Source organism: Heliangelus exortis, chromosome Z (assembly GCF_036169615.1).
Source record: "Heliangelus exortis chromosome Z, bHelExo1.hap1, whole genome shotgun sequence".
Classification (NCBI taxonomy): domain Eukaryota; kingdom Metazoa; phylum Chordata; class Aves; order Apodiformes; family Trochilidae; genus Heliangelus; species Heliangelus exortis.
The window spans coordinates 295,584-314,808 of NC_092454.1; the positions used below are offsets into that span (position 1 = coordinate 295,584).

The 19,225-nt window shown below is 39.1% G+C and overlaps 1 protein-coding gene across 12 annotated transcripts in view; it reads right to left on the reverse strand.

The window, feature by feature from the left end:
* LOC139790134 (E3 ubiquitin-protein ligase NEDD4-like) overlaps positions 1-19,225 on the reverse strand; it is a 119,718-nt gene that overhangs the window by 20,779 nt on the left and 79,714 nt on the right. For 9 of the 12 annotated variants that reach the window (XM_071731557.1, XM_071731556.1, XM_071731561.1 and 6 more), the window contains 11 exons: positions 17,887-17,937; positions 14,009-14,070; positions 13,802-13,904; positions 12,768-12,934; positions 11,783-11,915; positions 10,801-10,977; positions 9,328-9,402; positions 7,348-7,407; positions 3,103-3,234; positions 2,528-2,647; positions 334-531 (listed from right to left, as the gene is read on the reverse strand). In XM_071731557.1, coding sequence (XP_071587658.1) covers positions 334-531; positions 2,528-2,647; positions 3,103-3,234; positions 7,348-7,407; positions 9,328-9,402; positions 10,801-10,977; positions 11,783-11,915; positions 12,768-12,934; positions 13,802-13,904; positions 14,009-14,070; positions 17,887-17,937 — 1,278 coding nt within the window. The remainder of the gene's footprint in view (positions 1-333; positions 532-2,527; positions 2,648-3,102; positions 3,235-7,347; positions 7,408-9,327; positions 9,403-10,800; positions 10,978-11,782; positions 11,916-12,767; positions 12,935-13,801; positions 13,905-14,008; positions 14,071-17,886; positions 17,938-19,225) is intronic. The other 3 variants (XM_071731558.1, XM_071731550.1, XM_071731551.1) reach the window with 1 other exon arrangement.

Consider the following 19,225-nt stretch of genomic DNA (forward strand, 5'->3'; position numbering starts at 1 on the left):
CAACACCCCAAATCTCCATTGCTCTGAGTGCCTCTAAAACCCAAAGCTGGAACATTTAAAGGGCTGTACTTGTGTGCAAGGGTTTGTCAGGTTTGACCTTTTAAGGTCAAACACACTGTTGCCTGGTACGTGGTGTATGAAGGCACCAAACCCTAGGAGGATATGCACAGGAAAGTTTGTGAGTGCAGTAAAGGCAGCACTAAAGGGATTCCACAATTTAGCTGCTCAAATCCCCTCGTGGATACAAGACAAATGGCACAATAAGGTGTGGGGTACAAGGGCTGGAACACAGGAACACCCAAGAGATGGCAACATATTTCCAGTTCCTCTTACCCAGGTGGTAGTTTTAGTGTTGTGATCGATGAAGAAGGGGCGGCCGTTGGGCGCGATCCGCATCTCCCATCCCGGGGGCAGGAAGCTCTGAGCACCCTTGTGCTGAGGTTTGGGGGAGTTGTAGGGTGAGGGCTGGGGGGACTGGGGGTTGGACAGGGTGTCCTTCACCGCCCTGCGCACCGGGGAGTCCTTCATGCCCTGAGGAAAGGGGAAGAGGTTAAGATCTGTCAAATGGCTCTCAGTATTCTCAACAGGGTAAAGTGTTTCATTCCAGATACAATTAATACTATAATTAAGTGCTGGGGCTGACTCCCTGGTGCTCATTTCTGCTCCTTATCACATCCTGAGCTTTTTGCTGGGAATGATTCTGAGTCTTATCACCTCCCTCTGTAATGATAATGCCCCCAGCATTCACATTTCACGAGATCTTTTATTGCAGCTGCCCTGCAATATTTCTTTTTATGACAGAAAACCCCAAAGCATTGCTTTATGCTTCATGGTGCAGCATACCTGGCAACAAGAGATTATCCTGAATGTGATGTTATCCACTTGACAATGCATTTCTGAACCATAACTTCAGACAAAACAGTTAAATATGAACTTAAGACATCATTAAAAAAAAAAAAAGGTTTGCAACTACAGATTTTGGACAATTTTTAAATTTTTTAAAATAAATGACCAGAGCCACAAAACTGATCGACTGATCAATGCCTGTTGGTTAAAAATTGAAGTTGCAAGATGTGTTCAATTTCTAAAAAATTTAATTGGGAAACTGCACATTTAGATGCCTAAACAGCTTGACAAATTGTGTCTGGATTTACTCACCTTTGAAAACAGAGACTATCACAGCCTGCAAACAAGGCTAAAGCAGTGTGTGTAAATCTGGTTTGCATTTGGAATTTACAGTTATTTTCAAAAACACACTCTCAGTAGCTGACATGTGATAACAGCCTCTCTTCTTCTTGTTTTGCTGGTTATTAAGAGTCAGTAAATCTCTATATACTTATTCTGGCAATTCTCTTACTTAGCCTGCATTAAATTACTATTTTTTTTTTTTTTTTTGTATTATATTAGAAAATGAGGCACTAATGTGAGTTTTTACAAAATTGCTCTAGCTTTATTTGTGGATAGTTTTGAGCTGCATTTGTGGAAAATGCAGTTAGATTGCCGTGTTCAGAGATACCATTTAAAATATTTTGCATTAAATAAAAGGTTTTCATGTCTCATACACAAAGAAGTGGAACATTTTACAATAAATTACTATTTAAATAAAAGAAGTAACTTTAAAAAGGTCAAACTGCTGTTTTTTCTTGTGGTTATATCCTTTGAAGATGTTAATGTTAATAAGTCTGCACTTTAGCTGCCTTTTTTTTTCCTTTTTTTTTTTTAATTTTTTTTTTTTTTTTTATTCTTTTGGTTTTTTTCTTTTTATCAATGCAAAGGTGGGTATAAGATGACAACTTTGTGCTCTTTAGCACCCCTGTGGCTTGTGCTCACTGAACAAATTAAGAACCAAACTGTTTATCTGAATATTCTGAAGTGAACACGAGTTTTGTAGCTATGGAGAGACTGCCCTGAAAGAAAAGCTTAAGTCTCAAGTGCTTTGCCAGAACCTTCTCTCCTCAACACAGCCACCGTTAATTGATTCAAGAGTTTTAATCACACTTTCAAAAGAGTTTTAAAACACACATTGTCTCTGACAGCATAAGAAGCCACTGAAGTTATTCTTCAGGTAGGTTGCAGAGAACATCATTCATCAGTGTTCCAAATTACTTTTAAAGATACCTAGAATAAATTAAATACCCTTTTGAAAGACAAGGAATAAAAAATGCAATCAGTATCTTAATTCAGAGGTTTTCCAAACTCAGTTGCATGTAATATTTTCAAAGTTATCAGCAGCAAAACAAGTGTTTCAACCTAAAAAAGTATTTCTGACTTTCTAGACACATGGAATCAGAACACCGTGTGTTTCAGGCATGCACACAGATCACATTTTAGCTGATCAAACCAAACATTCATATTTAAACACACCATTCAGTGACCACAAAGTTTGTTGTATTTTTTTGTTTGTTGTACCAAGTATTGTACAATGTAAAGATCCAGACAGGAAACTGCTAAAGAAAATAAAAGTTATGAGACCAACAAAGAATGAGAAGTGAGACACAAGGGATCTTTCTTGGCAGCTGTTTCTCACCTCAAGTGGAGCAGATAAAGTGACTGTGGGGGAGCTGAGGCTGCGGGGCCGCCGTATCTGGGGCTCACTGAGATGGTTGCTGCTGTTTGCTGTGGTTCCAACCATCCCATCTTCTGCAAGCTGCTCCAGAAGCAAACCAAGTTAACAAATCATCAGGAACAGTTAAGACACTTAAAACGATACAAATATTTATTACGATGATGAAATATTAAATACACTCACGTAGAGATCAAGTATTTAATTGCACTGGAGAGGTACGACTAATAGATAAGCACAACTTTCACATTCAATCCTAAAAATGAATTTGCCTCTTTTTATTATTTGTTATATACCTCTGTGAATTCCTTCCATTGCAGCAATCAGCTCAATCAGTACTTTAAAATCAGTACAGTTAAAAGAATTAACAAAAAAGTCCAATCATTGCAAGTTTTTATGATTATCCGGAATGGTCATGAGAGTGCTGAGGAATCTTTTTTTAAATTTCAGAGTTCTGAGGAGCTGCTTCCCCTGCAATGATCCCCAACATATATCAAGTATTTGCAGTCTCAACTCAGCACTGCTCCAGCTCTTTGTACCTGCATGATGGGCCGTGTCCATGTGGTGGTTCTGTTGTTGTGATTGACATAATAGGTTCGGCCCTTCGTGTCCTTCCTTTCCTCCCAGCCTGAGGGCAAGCCTGGGGTTGTATGGACATAGGCCACTGAAGGCTGCTCAGACAAAAAAATTACTGCATTGTTATTTTATAATAGCTCAGAAAGTAGTTTGTAAGTTTAAAAGTTGTTTAAAAGAAAAAAAAAGGAACTTGTTAACTTACAACACTGAAGGCACATCAAACATGCAGGAAAATACGGTTTTTGGTTTCATTTAATACAAGTTTGTCTGCTGCACCTCTGAGGCAAAGCACTATTCCTCACAATGGGTCTTTTGATTCACCTTTGCACACATTCACTATCAGCTGAGCTTGTCAGCTTTCAAACTTCTTAATTTGTAGATTGCACACAAAAAGGAACTTATGTTTTAATAATTTTCAGTTAAAATGTACATGTTTTATTCTGGATTCATTTTTGGGTTTTTCTTTTCCATTCCTATGGATAAGAAAGAATTGAAGTGACTGTGCAGTCACATCAGATTTTCCAAGGTCTGTTCTTTACCACAGAGTGTCTTGAATCAGCTTCAATAAACTCTTGTGGGCTTGTAAACTGAAGTTTAACCATTTTGCTATAGGTACAAGTGTTGCATTCAGGGTTAAATGTCCTGAAGACTCAAGATACACCCTAAACTTAGAGCCCCAAATTTCATATGAAAAGTTTTTTTTTACTAAAACTTCCACAAGAAAGATGTTCTAATCAAAACATATGGATAAAGATAACAGTGTCAAAGGCACAAATTATCACTAAGCAAGTTATGTCACTATTCAACACAATAATTATGTTACTGTGTGCTTCCTGTAAGGGAAATATTTAATGCTTAAACAAACCAATTTGACATCTTTTTCAGGGACATAGAGAGGAAAAAGAAAAAACATTGCAGCACAAATGGCAAAGCTTCTTGAAGAAAAATAGCCTAGAGAGAATAGTTAATACTGACCCTTTCTGCACCTGAACAAATCTACACAAATTTCTGTGTTTATTAAGCTTTATTAGAACAGGTATCCTGGCTGTCAGTGAAGCAAACAATAAAGTGAGAATATGAGGACAGGTGTTTTTCCCAAGTGATTGATGCAAATGCTCAGAGCTGGAGAGATCAGGAACTCCTGCCATCCCCACACTGCCAACCTCTGCAGGACACTTTTTACCCTCTGAGTCTTGATAATTGCATCACAGGCTTGGCACGTGCAAAGTGCTTTTCAGTGTCCATGTCTGTACCTTTGGTTCTGTATGCACTCGGTTTAATTATTAATCACAATAAAACATACATTCATTTATTAATGCCAGAGATTGCTTCATTCTTTCAAAGTACCTGCCTTGATAGCAGAATGATGAAACCTAAAGGCCTTCATCACATGAGGGAGTAAAAACCAGCGCCTGACGTGCCTTACCAGTTTGTGCAGTGCTTTAATTCCTCATCAGTAACACCAATTCCTTTAGAAATTGGCAGCTTCATAATGCCAAGGAAATGAACTACAATGCCCTGATCTAGCAGTCTGCTTTGATCATGGCTTCCCCTGAACAGGCTGCAGCACTCATACATGGCATTTCTCTCCTCTGATAAACTTACTGTGCTTCTTGCACCTGAGCATCACATTTTCTGCAAGGCCTTGAGCTGATGTTGATGGCAGTGTTCAGATTAGGAAGAAACAGTTCTGCCATCTGAGCTAGAGAAGGACTTGTATCAGAGCCCAAGATGCCAAAAGCAGCTCTGTCTGCTGCCTCTCACCCCCAGCAATTTACTGCTTACAGGAAGATTCATGAATTCTTTTTAGGAGATGCTTTTTACCAGATCTTCCTGCAAGAAGCAGGATGGTTCACTTAAAATCATGGTTTGAAGAAAAGACTGACTGTAAAGCTAAATGTCTGTGAACAGTTACTGGGCACAGTGTGGAAATGTGGCTAAGAAACACATGCAGACTATGAATTCTCTTCTGCTCTACAGGTCAAATTGCTCCATAGCTCATTAATCCAATTCACATATTGAAGGGAAGTTAAAGCTGTGTCTTTATATCAGACAGTATTTTGCTTTATTTAAAAAAAAAAGCCCAAGCAAACCAAGACCTAAAAACCTTTTTTAGTCGGTAAGCCCAAAGCAGAACCAGTTCTGATTTACAGTCAGGTTTTCCTCCTGCCCTTTCACAGAAAACAGTCTATCCTGTATCAAACACAAAGGTCTATTATTTTCACTCCTGCAGCCTCAGGGCATCTCATGGAGAAGTGCTGCTGTGCTAGATAAAGGAGAAACAGAGCATGCAGACTGAGTTTTTGTGCAGAACATTAGATCTGTTGTTGTCACCTCATGTAGGGTCTTTGCTCATTGGGTTAATAACAGGAGTTACTCAATTACTGGGTCCAGTTTTACAATGTGCCCTTCACAGAGGAATGACAAAGGTCCTCGGGGACTTTAAAACAAACCGACAAAAAAAATCCTGAAAAGCAGAGTGGTTAATAACTACAGATATATTTACCTAAACGTGGACTTTACCTACAGTCATCAACACATACTTCATTACACACACTCAAGGAACAGATTTACTCATCTTCTGCCCCGGACAACATAAAGTCAGCCCAGCTGTATCTAGAGCAGATGCTCTAGAGTATTTTCCCTGTCACAGCAATATTTAGTGTATCAATACCTTATGAGCTGCATGGATACTCAGAGCCACGGGGGGACACATTCAGGTACTGTTTGTGTGGACGTGCCCCTTAACAGCCTCCTGGGGCCCCAGAGCTTGCTGAGACCAAGCACAGCTCAGCACAGTCGGTGTCCTCCTCCTGTCACTCTCTCCAGCAGCAGAGCAAACCAACAGAAATGAGAGCAGTCTGCCAGGAAATGCCCCTCCTGGCTCTGCTGCTGTGCTGGAGGACTCCCGGGTGACTGCTGACAGGCTGAAGCACAGCTGCTGCTGCCTCACCACTGCCCTGTGTCTGCCATCCCTGATCCTGAGTCCTCAGAGAGACAGCCCTGGGCTGGGCCTGCTCCCCAGAGAGCCCCACGGGTGTAAACCACCTGGCTGATAGGAGGGGAGAGGGATGGATCCCCTGATTAATTCCTAAGTCCTCCAAAGGTCTGGGTTTCAGTACAAACACACACTGAATTAAGACAGATCAGGGATTAGGGCCCCATTAGGAAGCTGCAATACAGAGAGGTGAACTGTCTATCATACAGCTGTATTAATTATGACTCAGTGAATTTTGGACTCAGTTTTTTGCAGAAAAATACTGGTATTTGCTCTAAAAGGTATAATCAAGACAAAATGCTCTGTCAACAAGACCTTTTCATTACACTTCAACAAAGCACACATTTTAACTCAAGATTAGCAAGTCAGGCAGGTTTTGCAGGGACAAGAATTTTCTGCTGGCAGGAACACAAATGTGCTCTCCCAATTCTGAAATTCAAAAAACCCAGTAAAAAGAGACAGTATTACAGAATAATGCATCAACACCCAAGTTAAGATCTAACATTACCACGTAAAAATTGAAAAAAAATACCAATCTTAAATTAAACAAAATAAATAAATAGGTGCACATCTATTCACAAAAGCTATTTATGATAGTTCTTGTAACACTGTTTTCAATAAATAAATTGCTTCAGACTGACATTTAATCAGGTTAAAAACACTTAATGATCAAAGCTAAAAATTCATTTTGGACTGCTGAACATCTACTGGAAAATGAAAACTGGCATTAAATAAGACCATTAAAAGCTATGAGGTAGATCACTGTACTGCCACGGTTCTCAGATTGGGATCAACTTCAAGGATTGAAATTAATTAGTCTAAAGCAGAGTAAGGGAAGACAGAGGGAAGCCAAAACCACAGCTACACATTTGCTGATTTGATGCCTCTAAGCTCTGGTTCTTTCTGTTTTTAATGAAGGAGGTGCTGTACCTTCCATTTCTCAGAAGCCTGTGGCATTTCCTCGCTGCACAGGCTGTTAAAACCCAGAGGCATGTCCATGGCTCTCAGACACACAGGTATCCCACTGACCTTGCACTGCTTTGAGAAGTTTTCAGAAAATTTGGAACAACAACAACAGCAAAACTATGGATTCAGTGGCTGTGTTTCATTCAACACACTGCTGCTTTGTGAAAAAAAGTTCCTTATTGTACAAGACCTAAATCTCCCCACAGTTTATTCAGAGATAATGCTTGATAAAGAGAATCATTACCGTTGGCTCCTCACCACCTGTGACAGTTGAAGAACGAGCTCTCCTAGATGGACCACTCTGCTGTTAAATGATAATTAATGTTACAGATAAGTGACAGATAGTGGTGAAGGTCTCAGATTACTGTTATATCTTTAGGATTAAGAATCACAGACAAGTTCATTAAAAGAGAGCAATTAGGTAGAAATAATATTTAAGATAATAGCAAAAAACCCTGAGTCATCAAGCACTGATAATAATGTCAGAATCTTATATAAAAACCACCAAGGGAACTATTTTCAAGAGTTCTTGCATCCAGCTTTATATTTTCAGTATTGCCAATAATAACAATAATTATTCTAAATATAACATGATTTTTTTTCTTTCCCTCAAAAATATCTTGCATGCTCTGCCCATAAACTTGGTATTTTAAAACAAAATGGGTATATTCTGGTCATCAGTGAGTGCACAGAAGTAGTCAGATGAAAAAGATGACACTGAATTTTCAGTAAGAATTAATACAGTCAAGAAGAGCACTGTATTTAGAGAGAAAGCATGTGTTTAGTTGCTAGAAGATAAACTATCATTAGCTTGGTAAGGATTAAATACAGTTAAGATCAGGAATCATCCTTCTTTCAGAGCAGTGCTTTCAATCCTGTTGATTTGAATATCTGCTAATGAAATGAGTGTTCAACAGTAATCAAGTGACAGACAGTCCCAGTAAAAGAAACTCAGCCTCCCCGTGAGAAGAAACCCAGACTCCATCCAGTGCTACCAAATAAAGAAGCAGAACACCTCTGGCACAGGCTGCACTAGGAGCCAACTTTGCCCAGGAGAGAGAGGACAGTGAGGGAATAACTGTGCTGCAAACCAAACAGTCCTTTACCCACAAGAGAAAGTAAAGAGATGGAGAGTATTTCAGAGGCAGATCTTTGAACAACAGCTACTACACACATCTGTAAGCAGCAAATGTAGATACAGTAAACACCTTCAAGAACATGTGAAAAAACATCAAATTGAAAAACCCCACTGTCTAAATGTCTGCACAACAGCAACAGAAAGAATAAACAGAGACAACAGCTTTAGTAACAAACTTACTAACATACTATATTTACCCAGTATCTCCATTAAAAATATACATAATTATGCACTTTGTAGATTCATATGGAATATATTTCTAATAAAAAACTGAGAAAAAATCCTAGAAGTATAATTTAAAATAGGATTGTGCAAGATACGCTTTTTAATAAAACTGTTCAGATTTACACATCTTTTTTTTTAATTAGTCTCTCTGCAGCATTTGCAATCCTCCTCCTTTGTAGGACAACCTTGTACTCATTAGGTCAGAGGGGGGAATGCTTATGAAGTGACAGAGAATCTTTCATAAAAAACCATTTCTGTATGTTTTCCTATTTGAAAATCTGCTTTAATAAAATTGCAGAAGAAGCTGCTTACCTCAATCAGATTAAAAAACTACAACAGATGCAATTTGATTCACTTCTGTCTTATGAGGGCTATAATAAGAAGGCTCCTTTTGGCAACTAGGTGAAACCTCAGTCCTTTTCAGTGTTACACACAATTATATATTACAAGCAAAATCAATTTATGGGACACAAAAATACACCTGAGAGGAGAGTCCCATGGGTACTACAGTTCAGTGGTGCTGCTGCCCTCTCCTAACCCAGCTGAAAACACCCCTGGGAGGATTCTCTCTCCACGGACTGTAAGTGGAGTTTAGTAAACTGAGTTTCAATGCTAGATAACTGCAGTTAGTGTGGCTGGGCTCTCACTCTCAAAATGTTTTTCTCTCTCACAAATGAACTCACCGTAGTTCCTCACCATGATGTTAATCTGGTACCTATCACAGTTTGGGACAGTCACATCCACATACTGGTTACTGATCTGTACCTAACTAAAACTGAGCTAAGAAAAGGTATTATTCACAATTATTTCTATTCTTTTGTTCAAACAAAAAGAAAGAAATAGAAGTTAGCTCTGGTTTACCAAGGATAGTTGAGACTGTTCAGCAACTGTGTCTGTTACACTGCAAGATCTTAATCTTGAAGAAGGATCTCTTTGCTGGAAAAAGAAAAAAAAAGATGTGGTTAAGTTAAGGTGTCATAAAACTTGGGATTTTATTCAGTAATTTTGCTTTTCTCCCATTTACTCCTGACTCTTAAAAAATAATACTTCTGTTTCAGTGTCTGTAGTTTCAGCACTTCCACAGAAGTGTGGCAAGCAAAGAAAAAATCTTAATTCTCAGCATTCCATCCCGGACTGTCTCAGATTAACTGAGAAAAGTACTTGGATACACATCTCATACTCATCTTCAGCATCCAAGCTACAATGTCTTATTGACTCAGTCTAAGAGAAGAGGATAGGCCATTCCATCTGGGAAAACACACAGGAAAACTAACAGTTGTGGAAGCAGCATTAGAGGGGAACTAGCTAAAGACACAGTGGGATGTGAAAATGCCACAGAACTTTTGAAAAACCATTTTCAAATACCTTTAGAAGACTGTTTAGGGAACCTGCAGGGAGCACCAGCAGTGTATGGAAAATGTAAACCTTCTGTCTGAGTAGTGGCAATGTTGTCCCTGGAAATTCACTAGGCTACAGCTATCAGGTCTCTGCACACAGCTTTCTGCGTGGGTTCACCTCTGTTTTTGTTACTTGCACAGGGGTGAGAAGATGCCAGCCCTGCACAGGGGTGAGTGTGTGGTTCTCCTGTCTGTGACAGGAGAGCCTGGGGCTGGGAAAGCAGCAAGTTCTGCAGAACTTTCATTGGAATTAAATCCACAGTGGGAGCCTTGCTGAGATCATCTGTTAAAATGATGATATTAAGATGATAATCTGTTTAAATCATCATGGAAATTTGGGAATAGGGAATTTACAAATTTGCACGTGAGTACATGGTGCTTAGCTTACTCTTCAAAAATACCATTAAGAACAGCTTTAAAGTTTACTGTTTAACAAATGGCAGAGAAGTGCCTATGTGTTTTCTGCCTGGAGTTCAGCCAGAAATTTCATATGAACCAAACTACCTGCTGGAGATAGAACTCTATGCTATATGATAATGATCATCGGGGCACCTATAAATATAACATAAATAATACTCCCCCCAAAAAGGACGTCAGGATATACCCAATTTACTAGGTAGGTTTTTCCTTTCCTTTGGAAAGTCTTAGTTTGATATTCTCTAGTATTACATATTTTGTTTCACTGAAAGTTTACCAGTAGAATAGTCTGAAGTTAAACTTACGCAGAGGAAAATGTTAAATCTAAACTGAGGAATGCTGCCTTTGCTTTAAGGTGAAATGCTGATGCATTTTTGAAAGATTATTTTAACTGCATGTTCACTCTTTCCAGAGACCAGCAATTAATTACAACCCATCTGTGTAAATGATTCAGGCTATGTCAGTCAAGAGAAGATTACAGCCACAGAGGTTTACAGAGAAAGAGCAGCAAGTCACTTACAATCAAAGAACTGAGTTGTTCCCCATTGGAATCAGGAGTGACCTGAAGTCTTCTGCTCAGCTCCTCAGACAGCTCCTGAGGACTGGTTCGGGACACTGGAGATGCAGGAGGAGGAGGCAGTGACAAGCTTAAGGAATCTCCACTTGCACTTGCCTCCTCTGAAATGGTTTCCCAGGGCTAATGAAAGAGAAGAACCTAAGTTAAGGATTTATAAAGACAGATGGAGACTTCTTTACCTCAGCCTTCTATGTGACCACATACTTAATTTAGGATAAGCATATGAAAGAAATTACTGATTAATATCTGCAAATCAAATAGTAACAGGTGAGGAGTGCAACAATGTGTTCAGAGAACTATTTGTTGCTCTGAGTAACATTTAGTGAACCAAAACCAGCTTTCACAAGGAATTCTGTCTGTGATTCACATAATATATCCCTGAAAGCTGAGGGGTGTACAAACATCTACCACGTTTATTTTATTTACTCTAGCTATAAATTAAACACTCATGGTGATCAGTAAGATCTCAGAACTCGAGGACTGTGTATTTTGAGGTAAAAATACATGGGAGCTTCTCTTTCCTCTACATCAAGACACTAAAGAAAACTGACAGGCACAGCAGTTCCAGTTAGCATGCTTCCTTCTTTTTACAACTTATTCCACTGTTACTGGAAGTGGAATATTGAAAGTGTTTCTGCCAACATCTTTATAAAAAGCAATGCCTGGAATGATAAATGTTTCTCCCAGCACCTGCATAGCATTTAATGCTGTGGATACCTTATCAGGCACCCACAAACACATGGGACCCGGGCAGTCCAGCACTCTGCTTTGCACTTGTATTGTGTCCCTGGTATTTTACTCAGGCATTTTCCATAAACCCCATGTTAAAACATGACAGTGTGTGCTGCACAGTAATTAGCTCACAAACGAGAAACACATCAGCTTGAATTTCAGATGGCTTCTTAAACCCAAGACCTTTGCACACCTCAGGAACATCTCCAGTCTCTGAAGGTTCTGGTTCCAAATCCTCACTAATGTGCCTCCGGGAGCGGAACCGCCTGTGGGCTGCTTCTTGGTTTATTTGTCTGATGTTGTTTTCTGACTCCGAGCCCACATCGCTGGGCAGTGGGGAGATGGAGGCAGGAGAGGGAGAAAAGAACAAGAAAATAAACGTTAAACTCAAACACCTACTTTGTACATTGCTTCCCAAACCTCCCTAAGGCTTTTGTCACCACATGAGACTAATGCAAGGTGTGTAACTAACACAGGAGTTCAGTGTAAGTCACAACACTGCCAGCTACACATTTCAAACAGTAAGCTTGGCACAGCTTTATAAACCCATTCCTGAGGAATTCCATGTTAGCACAAGCAGTGTACACAGGCAATTCAGTATTTACAGTGAATAATAATCAGGATCAAAGGCAATAAGTTTAACTTAATTAAAGCTTGAAGTACAGTTGAATTTTTTCCTCACTTTTACAACGGTCTCTATAGAAGAAAGTAATTTATTCCTGTTAAATTACTTACTGAAAAATTCCACATCTGTCTCCAAATAGTTTAAGGTATATTGTTAATGCACTGACTTCCCTCCCACCCCTTCAGATTTCCTAGAATTTCCCAGAATACCCATGTGTTTATGTGATTTGCTGGAGGTGGGGGAAAAAAAGGGTATTAAAAATAGGTGTTTTTTCTTTAACTAAAGATATCCAGACTTTGGCTCTCAATTTACTAGCACATCTGTGAAAACTCTTCAATGAATAAAGTATAGTTTCAGATACCTAGTACAGCACCAAAATCATGAATTATCTGTTACTGAAGTGTGCCTTTATAAACTGATTGATAAAAGCCTCGTGTAAGACTTTTTGCAGCTTGAATTTGTAAATCCAAAATTATTTTGTTTGTTGGAAATAAGCTCCCTTATCAATAATTTTGCACCCATCCACAGAACATTGCACTACAGTGCCACTTACATTAAACTTGGTCGATGCCACTGGGTAGTTCTGTTGTTGTGGTTGACATAGTACGTCCGTCCCAGGTTGTCCACCTTTTCTTCCCACCCAGGAGGCAGTGGGGGAGGTGGTAACTCCTCCCGACGCTGAGACGTGGAGTCATTGGAATCAACCACATCCCACCCGTGCTTAGGAATAAACAAAAAAAAGAATAAAATGAAAACATTTTAAAGTTAAAGAGAGGTTATTTCATTGTTGTTCCAAACAAAAGTTTAAAATTACTTTAATATAAACCATACAAAAAGACTCTGTGGTTACAGCACGCAGCTCATGTCAGTGACAAAGCCTCTAAAGCCCCATCAGCCATTACATCAGGGATTGCCAAACTTATCTGGGTGGCAGCTTCTTCTACAGGTGCTAGGTGCAGATTCCCAGTAAAGAAGTCAAAGAGAACCAAGTGTGACCTTCTGATTTCAGAGGTATATGGCTTGGGATGACAGCCCTCATTCCCAAGTGACAGGTGACAGGGAAATCTGTGCTGACGTTGACTCTGTCAGCCCTGTTTGCAACTGACTCTTAAAGGGCACGATGGCTGATGAGTGTGCTGAGAGGTCTTTAAACCTGCTGTGCTTGCATGAGCAGAGTCAATGCTGCCAAGGAAATAAAAATGGTGGAACACCTGTTTTGCAATGGTCTGTGAAGAAGACGTAGCTAATACATACAGACCATTATGTTCTATAAATTACTTTCATAGACTCTTTGAGGTGTTCTACTTGGCATGACTTTTGCTCCCACGTGCTCAAAAACTGAGTCACAAAGACTTCAGACTTCTTTGTGGCAGCTGAAATACTTTGAAATACTTGGAATAGTTAAGAAAACACCAAGTTTCAATTCAAAAAGAAAGAAAAAAAAAAAGCTGAGAGGCAGAGGAAAGTAAGCTGCTACTCACACTGCTACCAGGGATTTATTTTTCGAAGTACAAGTTTTTCTACAATTACACTTGGATCTCCAATAACTTGAATGCATTGTTCCTTATAACAAGCATTATACCTTACCTCAGATTCATCCCTTTGATCACTGTTGTCATCCTCTTGGCCACCATTTTTGGGCATGTAAGCCATCTTCAGTCTCAAGAAACCCTTTACACGAGATTTGTGGCTAGAAGACAAGGAAGTACATTTCATCCAACAATCCTTAAATGGCTGAAAATAAAGAACCTCAAAGTAAGAAATGTTTTAAAATACAAGGGTACTTCCCCTCACCTTCTTGGTCTGAGAAGGAAATCCTTAAATGTGTATGGCCTTTCCATGGCTGGGTCTTCAGTCTATAAGCATTTAAGAAAAGGTCACATTAAAGGGCTGCCCACAACTACAGAGACAAAGAACATCCACATCACAGATGGAGTAGAAATGCGAGAAGGTAAATTCTGGCAGGCAGAGTTCTCCCAGGGTGTTACCAAGCAGCCCACGAGATGTCACTGGAAATACCAGTCATGGGCTGCACCAACTCTCCTTTTTAACTGTGCACAACATCCACAGTTCATAAAAAGCTGCAAAAAGCCAACTAAAAAATCCCCATCCTGTGTTTTCCAGCTGCCCAACAGCAGTGCAAGAGAAGGGTGCATCTATCTGAAGCAGAATTGTTTCTGCACATTAGAAAGCACTGAAATGAAACTCCTCAGTTGCCTTTCATTTCTTATTTCAAAGCAATTAAGACTTTTAAAAATAATTAAGACTTTCATAATATTTGACGATGTAAATAAACAATATTATCAGGCTGACAGATTACATCTTCTGATTTCCATTTAATTGTCAGCTTTATAAAGCCTTTGATCTTGAAAACTTCTTACTAAATGATAATTTCATCTCTCTTACCAAATACATTACGTCCTTCATGTCTGTGAGCATGCAGGTACTATTGGTACAAATAGGATTTAAAAATGACAAGCAAAAAAAAAGAACCAGAAATCTGTGTACATATTTAATCTGTTGATGTTGGGGGTTTATTCTAATGGATTGTACAATTTAGGCTGATGTAACTGGCAGCATGAGCTGTGTTACACTGAAAGAGTAAGCATTTTATCACCCATGCCCCTGTACTACTAGAGATCCCATGCCTCAGATTAACACCAAATTTTCTCCAAATGAGCACAAAGTTAGTGACTACTTCTCCGAGCATTGGACCCATCTGCCATCCACTAAAAATACAACAGTGTTATCTGTAAATCCCTTCCCAGCCCTAGTCCTACAAGTAAAGAATACTTTGAGTCCTTTCTAAATGCAGATCATCTACCTCCCAGACTGTTATTCATTAAGAGCTTTCTTGCCTATTTCAAAGTAAATAAGAACTTAAATATCAACTCCAACTCATTAGCTCAGATATTACAGAAAATACCACAGACTTTCTTTCTACTGACTGAACTCTTATCCTGCCTTGAGTGTTCCCTAAATCTGTGAGTGTTCCCTAAATCTCCCATTTTTAGAGAGAAGATTTTAACCAAACCAACAGGACACAAAGCAGGCATGATTGAGAAGCACTGCTTTTTACTACTCAGCTATCAGTAGTGTACATAAAATAAGCAGCTGTACGTTTTCAACAGATTTTGTAGATAGTAATTAGAAAGTATTAGAGAAAATACAGGTTCTGACAAACAAAGCAGCAGTACAGCTAGGATGAGAAAGCAAACATTTGTTGATAAATGCACTATCATGTCTCTTATGAAGGTGCTGGAAGGATGTATATGTACATATATACGCAGTATATTCCCTCCCTGAGCATCAAATTAGCACACACCCCTTAATAACCATGTAAATAACTAACTAGAAAAAATGATGAGAGCACACCCTGGGCAGGCAGGTGAGCACCTGCACCCTGTGGAGACACTGCTACATTACAGCTACAGAAAAGGCTGTGCTGAGATACAAACTGACAGTTTGCCCAGAGGAATTTTTTGGGGAAAAAAGTGGCTTCTGAAGACATTTTCTCTGAAGATGGAGAGAGGAAGCTTTTTGTACAGGAATCACATTCAATTTCTAGTGAGCCTAGAGAGAAATAGGAAGTTGTGGATTGCATAGTTCCATTATTTCGCTGACCCAGGAAACTTCACAGTCTTATTTTCTATGTAAAGGCAGAAGAAGACTCTGGTGGTTTGGAGAAGTTTAGCATTTTACCCAAACATGAGCTAGAAAGAGAGATGAACCTAACTCTCCTCAGTGAGAGGAGAGCTGTTCTCTTCCTACAGAATATGGAAGGAAACCAAAAAGTTCCTCAGAACACCTCACAGAAAGTGTGTGACATGTACAGAACCTTACTGATTATTTTTAATTATTAAAAGCAACACTTACTAAAAAGGAATTTCAAAATACTACCTGACTGCAAGCCAGACATGCACCAATATGTCCCTCAGCATCCTATAGTTCATTGCTTGCAGAACACAGGTAGCTTAACACTGACCTTTTCTAGTTATGCCATTTAGATAGCAGCTGTGTGTTTGCATAGATGTACATGGAAACATACACACACCTATGGATAACATAGCCCCACACTACACAGCTCACACAGGAATGGAATGATGGCTTTTTTTCATCAAAATATATTTCTGATTGTTTCATCCTATTTTTCTATGACTAGTTTGTAAGTCAACAACAACAGCCTCCTGACTCAAGATAACCAAACCAGACATATATATCTAAATAAGCATCACTGTGAAAGTAATTACAAAAGCATTTTCCTCCTACAGTAACACTCATCAGTAGCAAGAAGTTAAGTGCAGGTACTAATAGAAACAATCATGCTAAAACTGACACCTCATTTGGATGTAAACATTTTCAGTAACTGCCACCATTCCCATGCCCACTTAAATACAAAAAGAAACCTCTCCAAATTTAAGTAAGTAGAATTAATGTGTACAGCATTTAAAAAATATTAACCCCATCCAGACAAGTTTAGTCTTCCAAAGCATTATATAACATTTCTATCAAGCATAAAACAATCACTGTATAAATATAAGTATATATTTATATATGTAGAATTTACTAGAAAGCTTTGTGAAGTAGAAAGTGTATTTTTTACAGTTTTCAAAGAAGGTGAGAAAGAACTGCAGCATTTCATAGATTCTGTGCCCTGCACCCTTCTAACTTAAGTTCTTTTATCAGGGATTGAATTCAGCTTTGAAGCACAGGGTAAAATACAATATGAGTATAAAAAAGACAAAAGACATGCTTTTTTGGCACAAACATTGTCTGCCAAGTTAATTTTGGATTTTTGTTGCAAGCTGCTAACTGCAGTCATGACTGTGTCTCAGTGCCTGGCTTTACAAGTGGCTTCTATAATTGTTGTTATCAATAATGTCTTGGTGCCAGTGGCTGATGAATGTGGTAGATGCTAGGGCACTCCCGAACCTCTCACTATTTCCATCATTACTTGGATGTCCTTCAGGTAAGCTTACTTTCCATCAATAACAAAACCAATAAATTTACTCCAGTACATTCTAACATTTTCAGGACTGGATTTTGGTAACTTCTTCAGATCCTGTCATGCTGGCTCAGAAGTTCCTCTGCCTTCAGCCTGTGGCTTTTGGTTCACAGGTCTTGAAGCAATATTGAAATGTACTATCCACTTCCCCAGACAGAACTTCTAGCCCATAACCTTAACAGTACGTTATTTAGACAGAAAATCAGATAAATAGGATCCCAAAAATGTATTTTAAAAAATATTTTAATACAAGTTCTGGATGCAATGGAGTTTGTTGGGGGAGAACACAACTTTCAACCCTAAGGGAAAATGATGGAAGGGAAGAAGCCAGAGGGTGAACAGGACATAATCACCACTGGTGAGAGACATCCAGGCTGCTGGCCACGTCTCATTCATCAGCTCAGACCAGGCAAGGATTTTAGGAATCAGGCTGAGAAGTGAATCCTGGCTGTGGAGAAACCCAGCAGACAGAAGAACTGTCTGTGCTCCCTGCCCCTGCAAAGGGAACCTCTTCTCCCCAGCCTCTGCACAGTGAGGCTTTGCTGCCCATACCTGCTTCACAGAAACTGAACTGGACTGCTTATGGAAACAAATGCTACATAACATCAGTGGTTTTCACATCTGGTGATGACAAAAAAGAGCACACCAAGACAAAAGCAGTGCTTACCGGGAGGTGGCTAAGTGGCACATCCACCTGACCCAGAAAGTCGTCTCTAGTCTGTCAAATAGAAAAAAAAAAAAAAAAAAAGCAGAAAAATGAGCAATTTTACATCAGAAAAGCAAAAAATTATAAACATAAATTTCACAGTGAAACAAAAGCAAAGATGGCTTAGGATCATTATTTTATAACTGCAGGTTTCTAGCCCTTTATTGTTGTAAATCATTGGTTGTTACGATTTATCTATTTCAGGAGAGAATTTTCTGTGACACTCCAAAAAGGCTTCTTAGCTTCTTAGTCCACAGCACGTACGTTAAGTGCTGATGAAATTCTGTTCCTCTGACAACCTATGCATAATTCAAAGCACAAAATAATAACCTACTCTTTCCATGGCTTAGCCTCCACTCGCATTAAAAAGCAGAGTGAAATTACTGTTCTCCACGCAGCTGAAAGGTTCATGTCAAACCCTGGGGACTCTTTCTTATTTTTTTCTTAAAGAAAACCTGACAGGGAAGGGAGGGGAACCCAGCATTCAAACAGTGAAGATTGATCTGCGTGCACTGTAAATGGTTTTCCCCAAAATAAAATTTTTAAAAATCATTTTACCAAGCAGAAACCAAAGTATTAGAACTCTTGTTGTTTTGTTTTGTTTTTAAGAATGCTATTATTTTATCTGAGAGTGCTTCCTTTGTGGGGAACCCTTACAACCTTTTGAGTATTCCTGTGTTTCCCACTTGAGGACTGGACCATTCGAGCATACAGAGGTGGTTACACTGACACTGGGGCCACACAGCACTGGCACAAACTCCTCATGCACAGCTGTGTCCAAGGATTTTTAAAAGCCTGTCCAACTGATTACAAACACACAATGATTCCCATGCTCATGAGACATGAACAATGTGTGCCAATCCCACACTTATCAATCAAATCTCTATCTTGCCTAAACGTGATGGATTCTAACATCTGATCTGGACTGGAAACATTATCACCAGCAGTCAAAGGGATGAAATTTTGACAACAGATGAGGTGTAAAGTAATTAAATAGCATCTCTGTGTTTGCTCTGGGAGCTGGTCACTGTGTTACAATGTGCACTTGGTACTCACTAAGCAAATAAGAATTTTCCAAATAAAGCCCATTGCATTCCTCAAAAATCACTGTCTGTCAAGGAAAACAATTTCTCCCAGATACTGTTTATGATACCAGATATCAGCCCCAGTGATTCCCAAATAATCTGCTGCTTATTTATAACCACACTATGCATGGGATTCCAGGAAGTGCAAACTGCTGCTCCAAAGCCATGTTTACATATTTCTCATAGCAGAGCATTAAGTTTAATATTAAAATTCA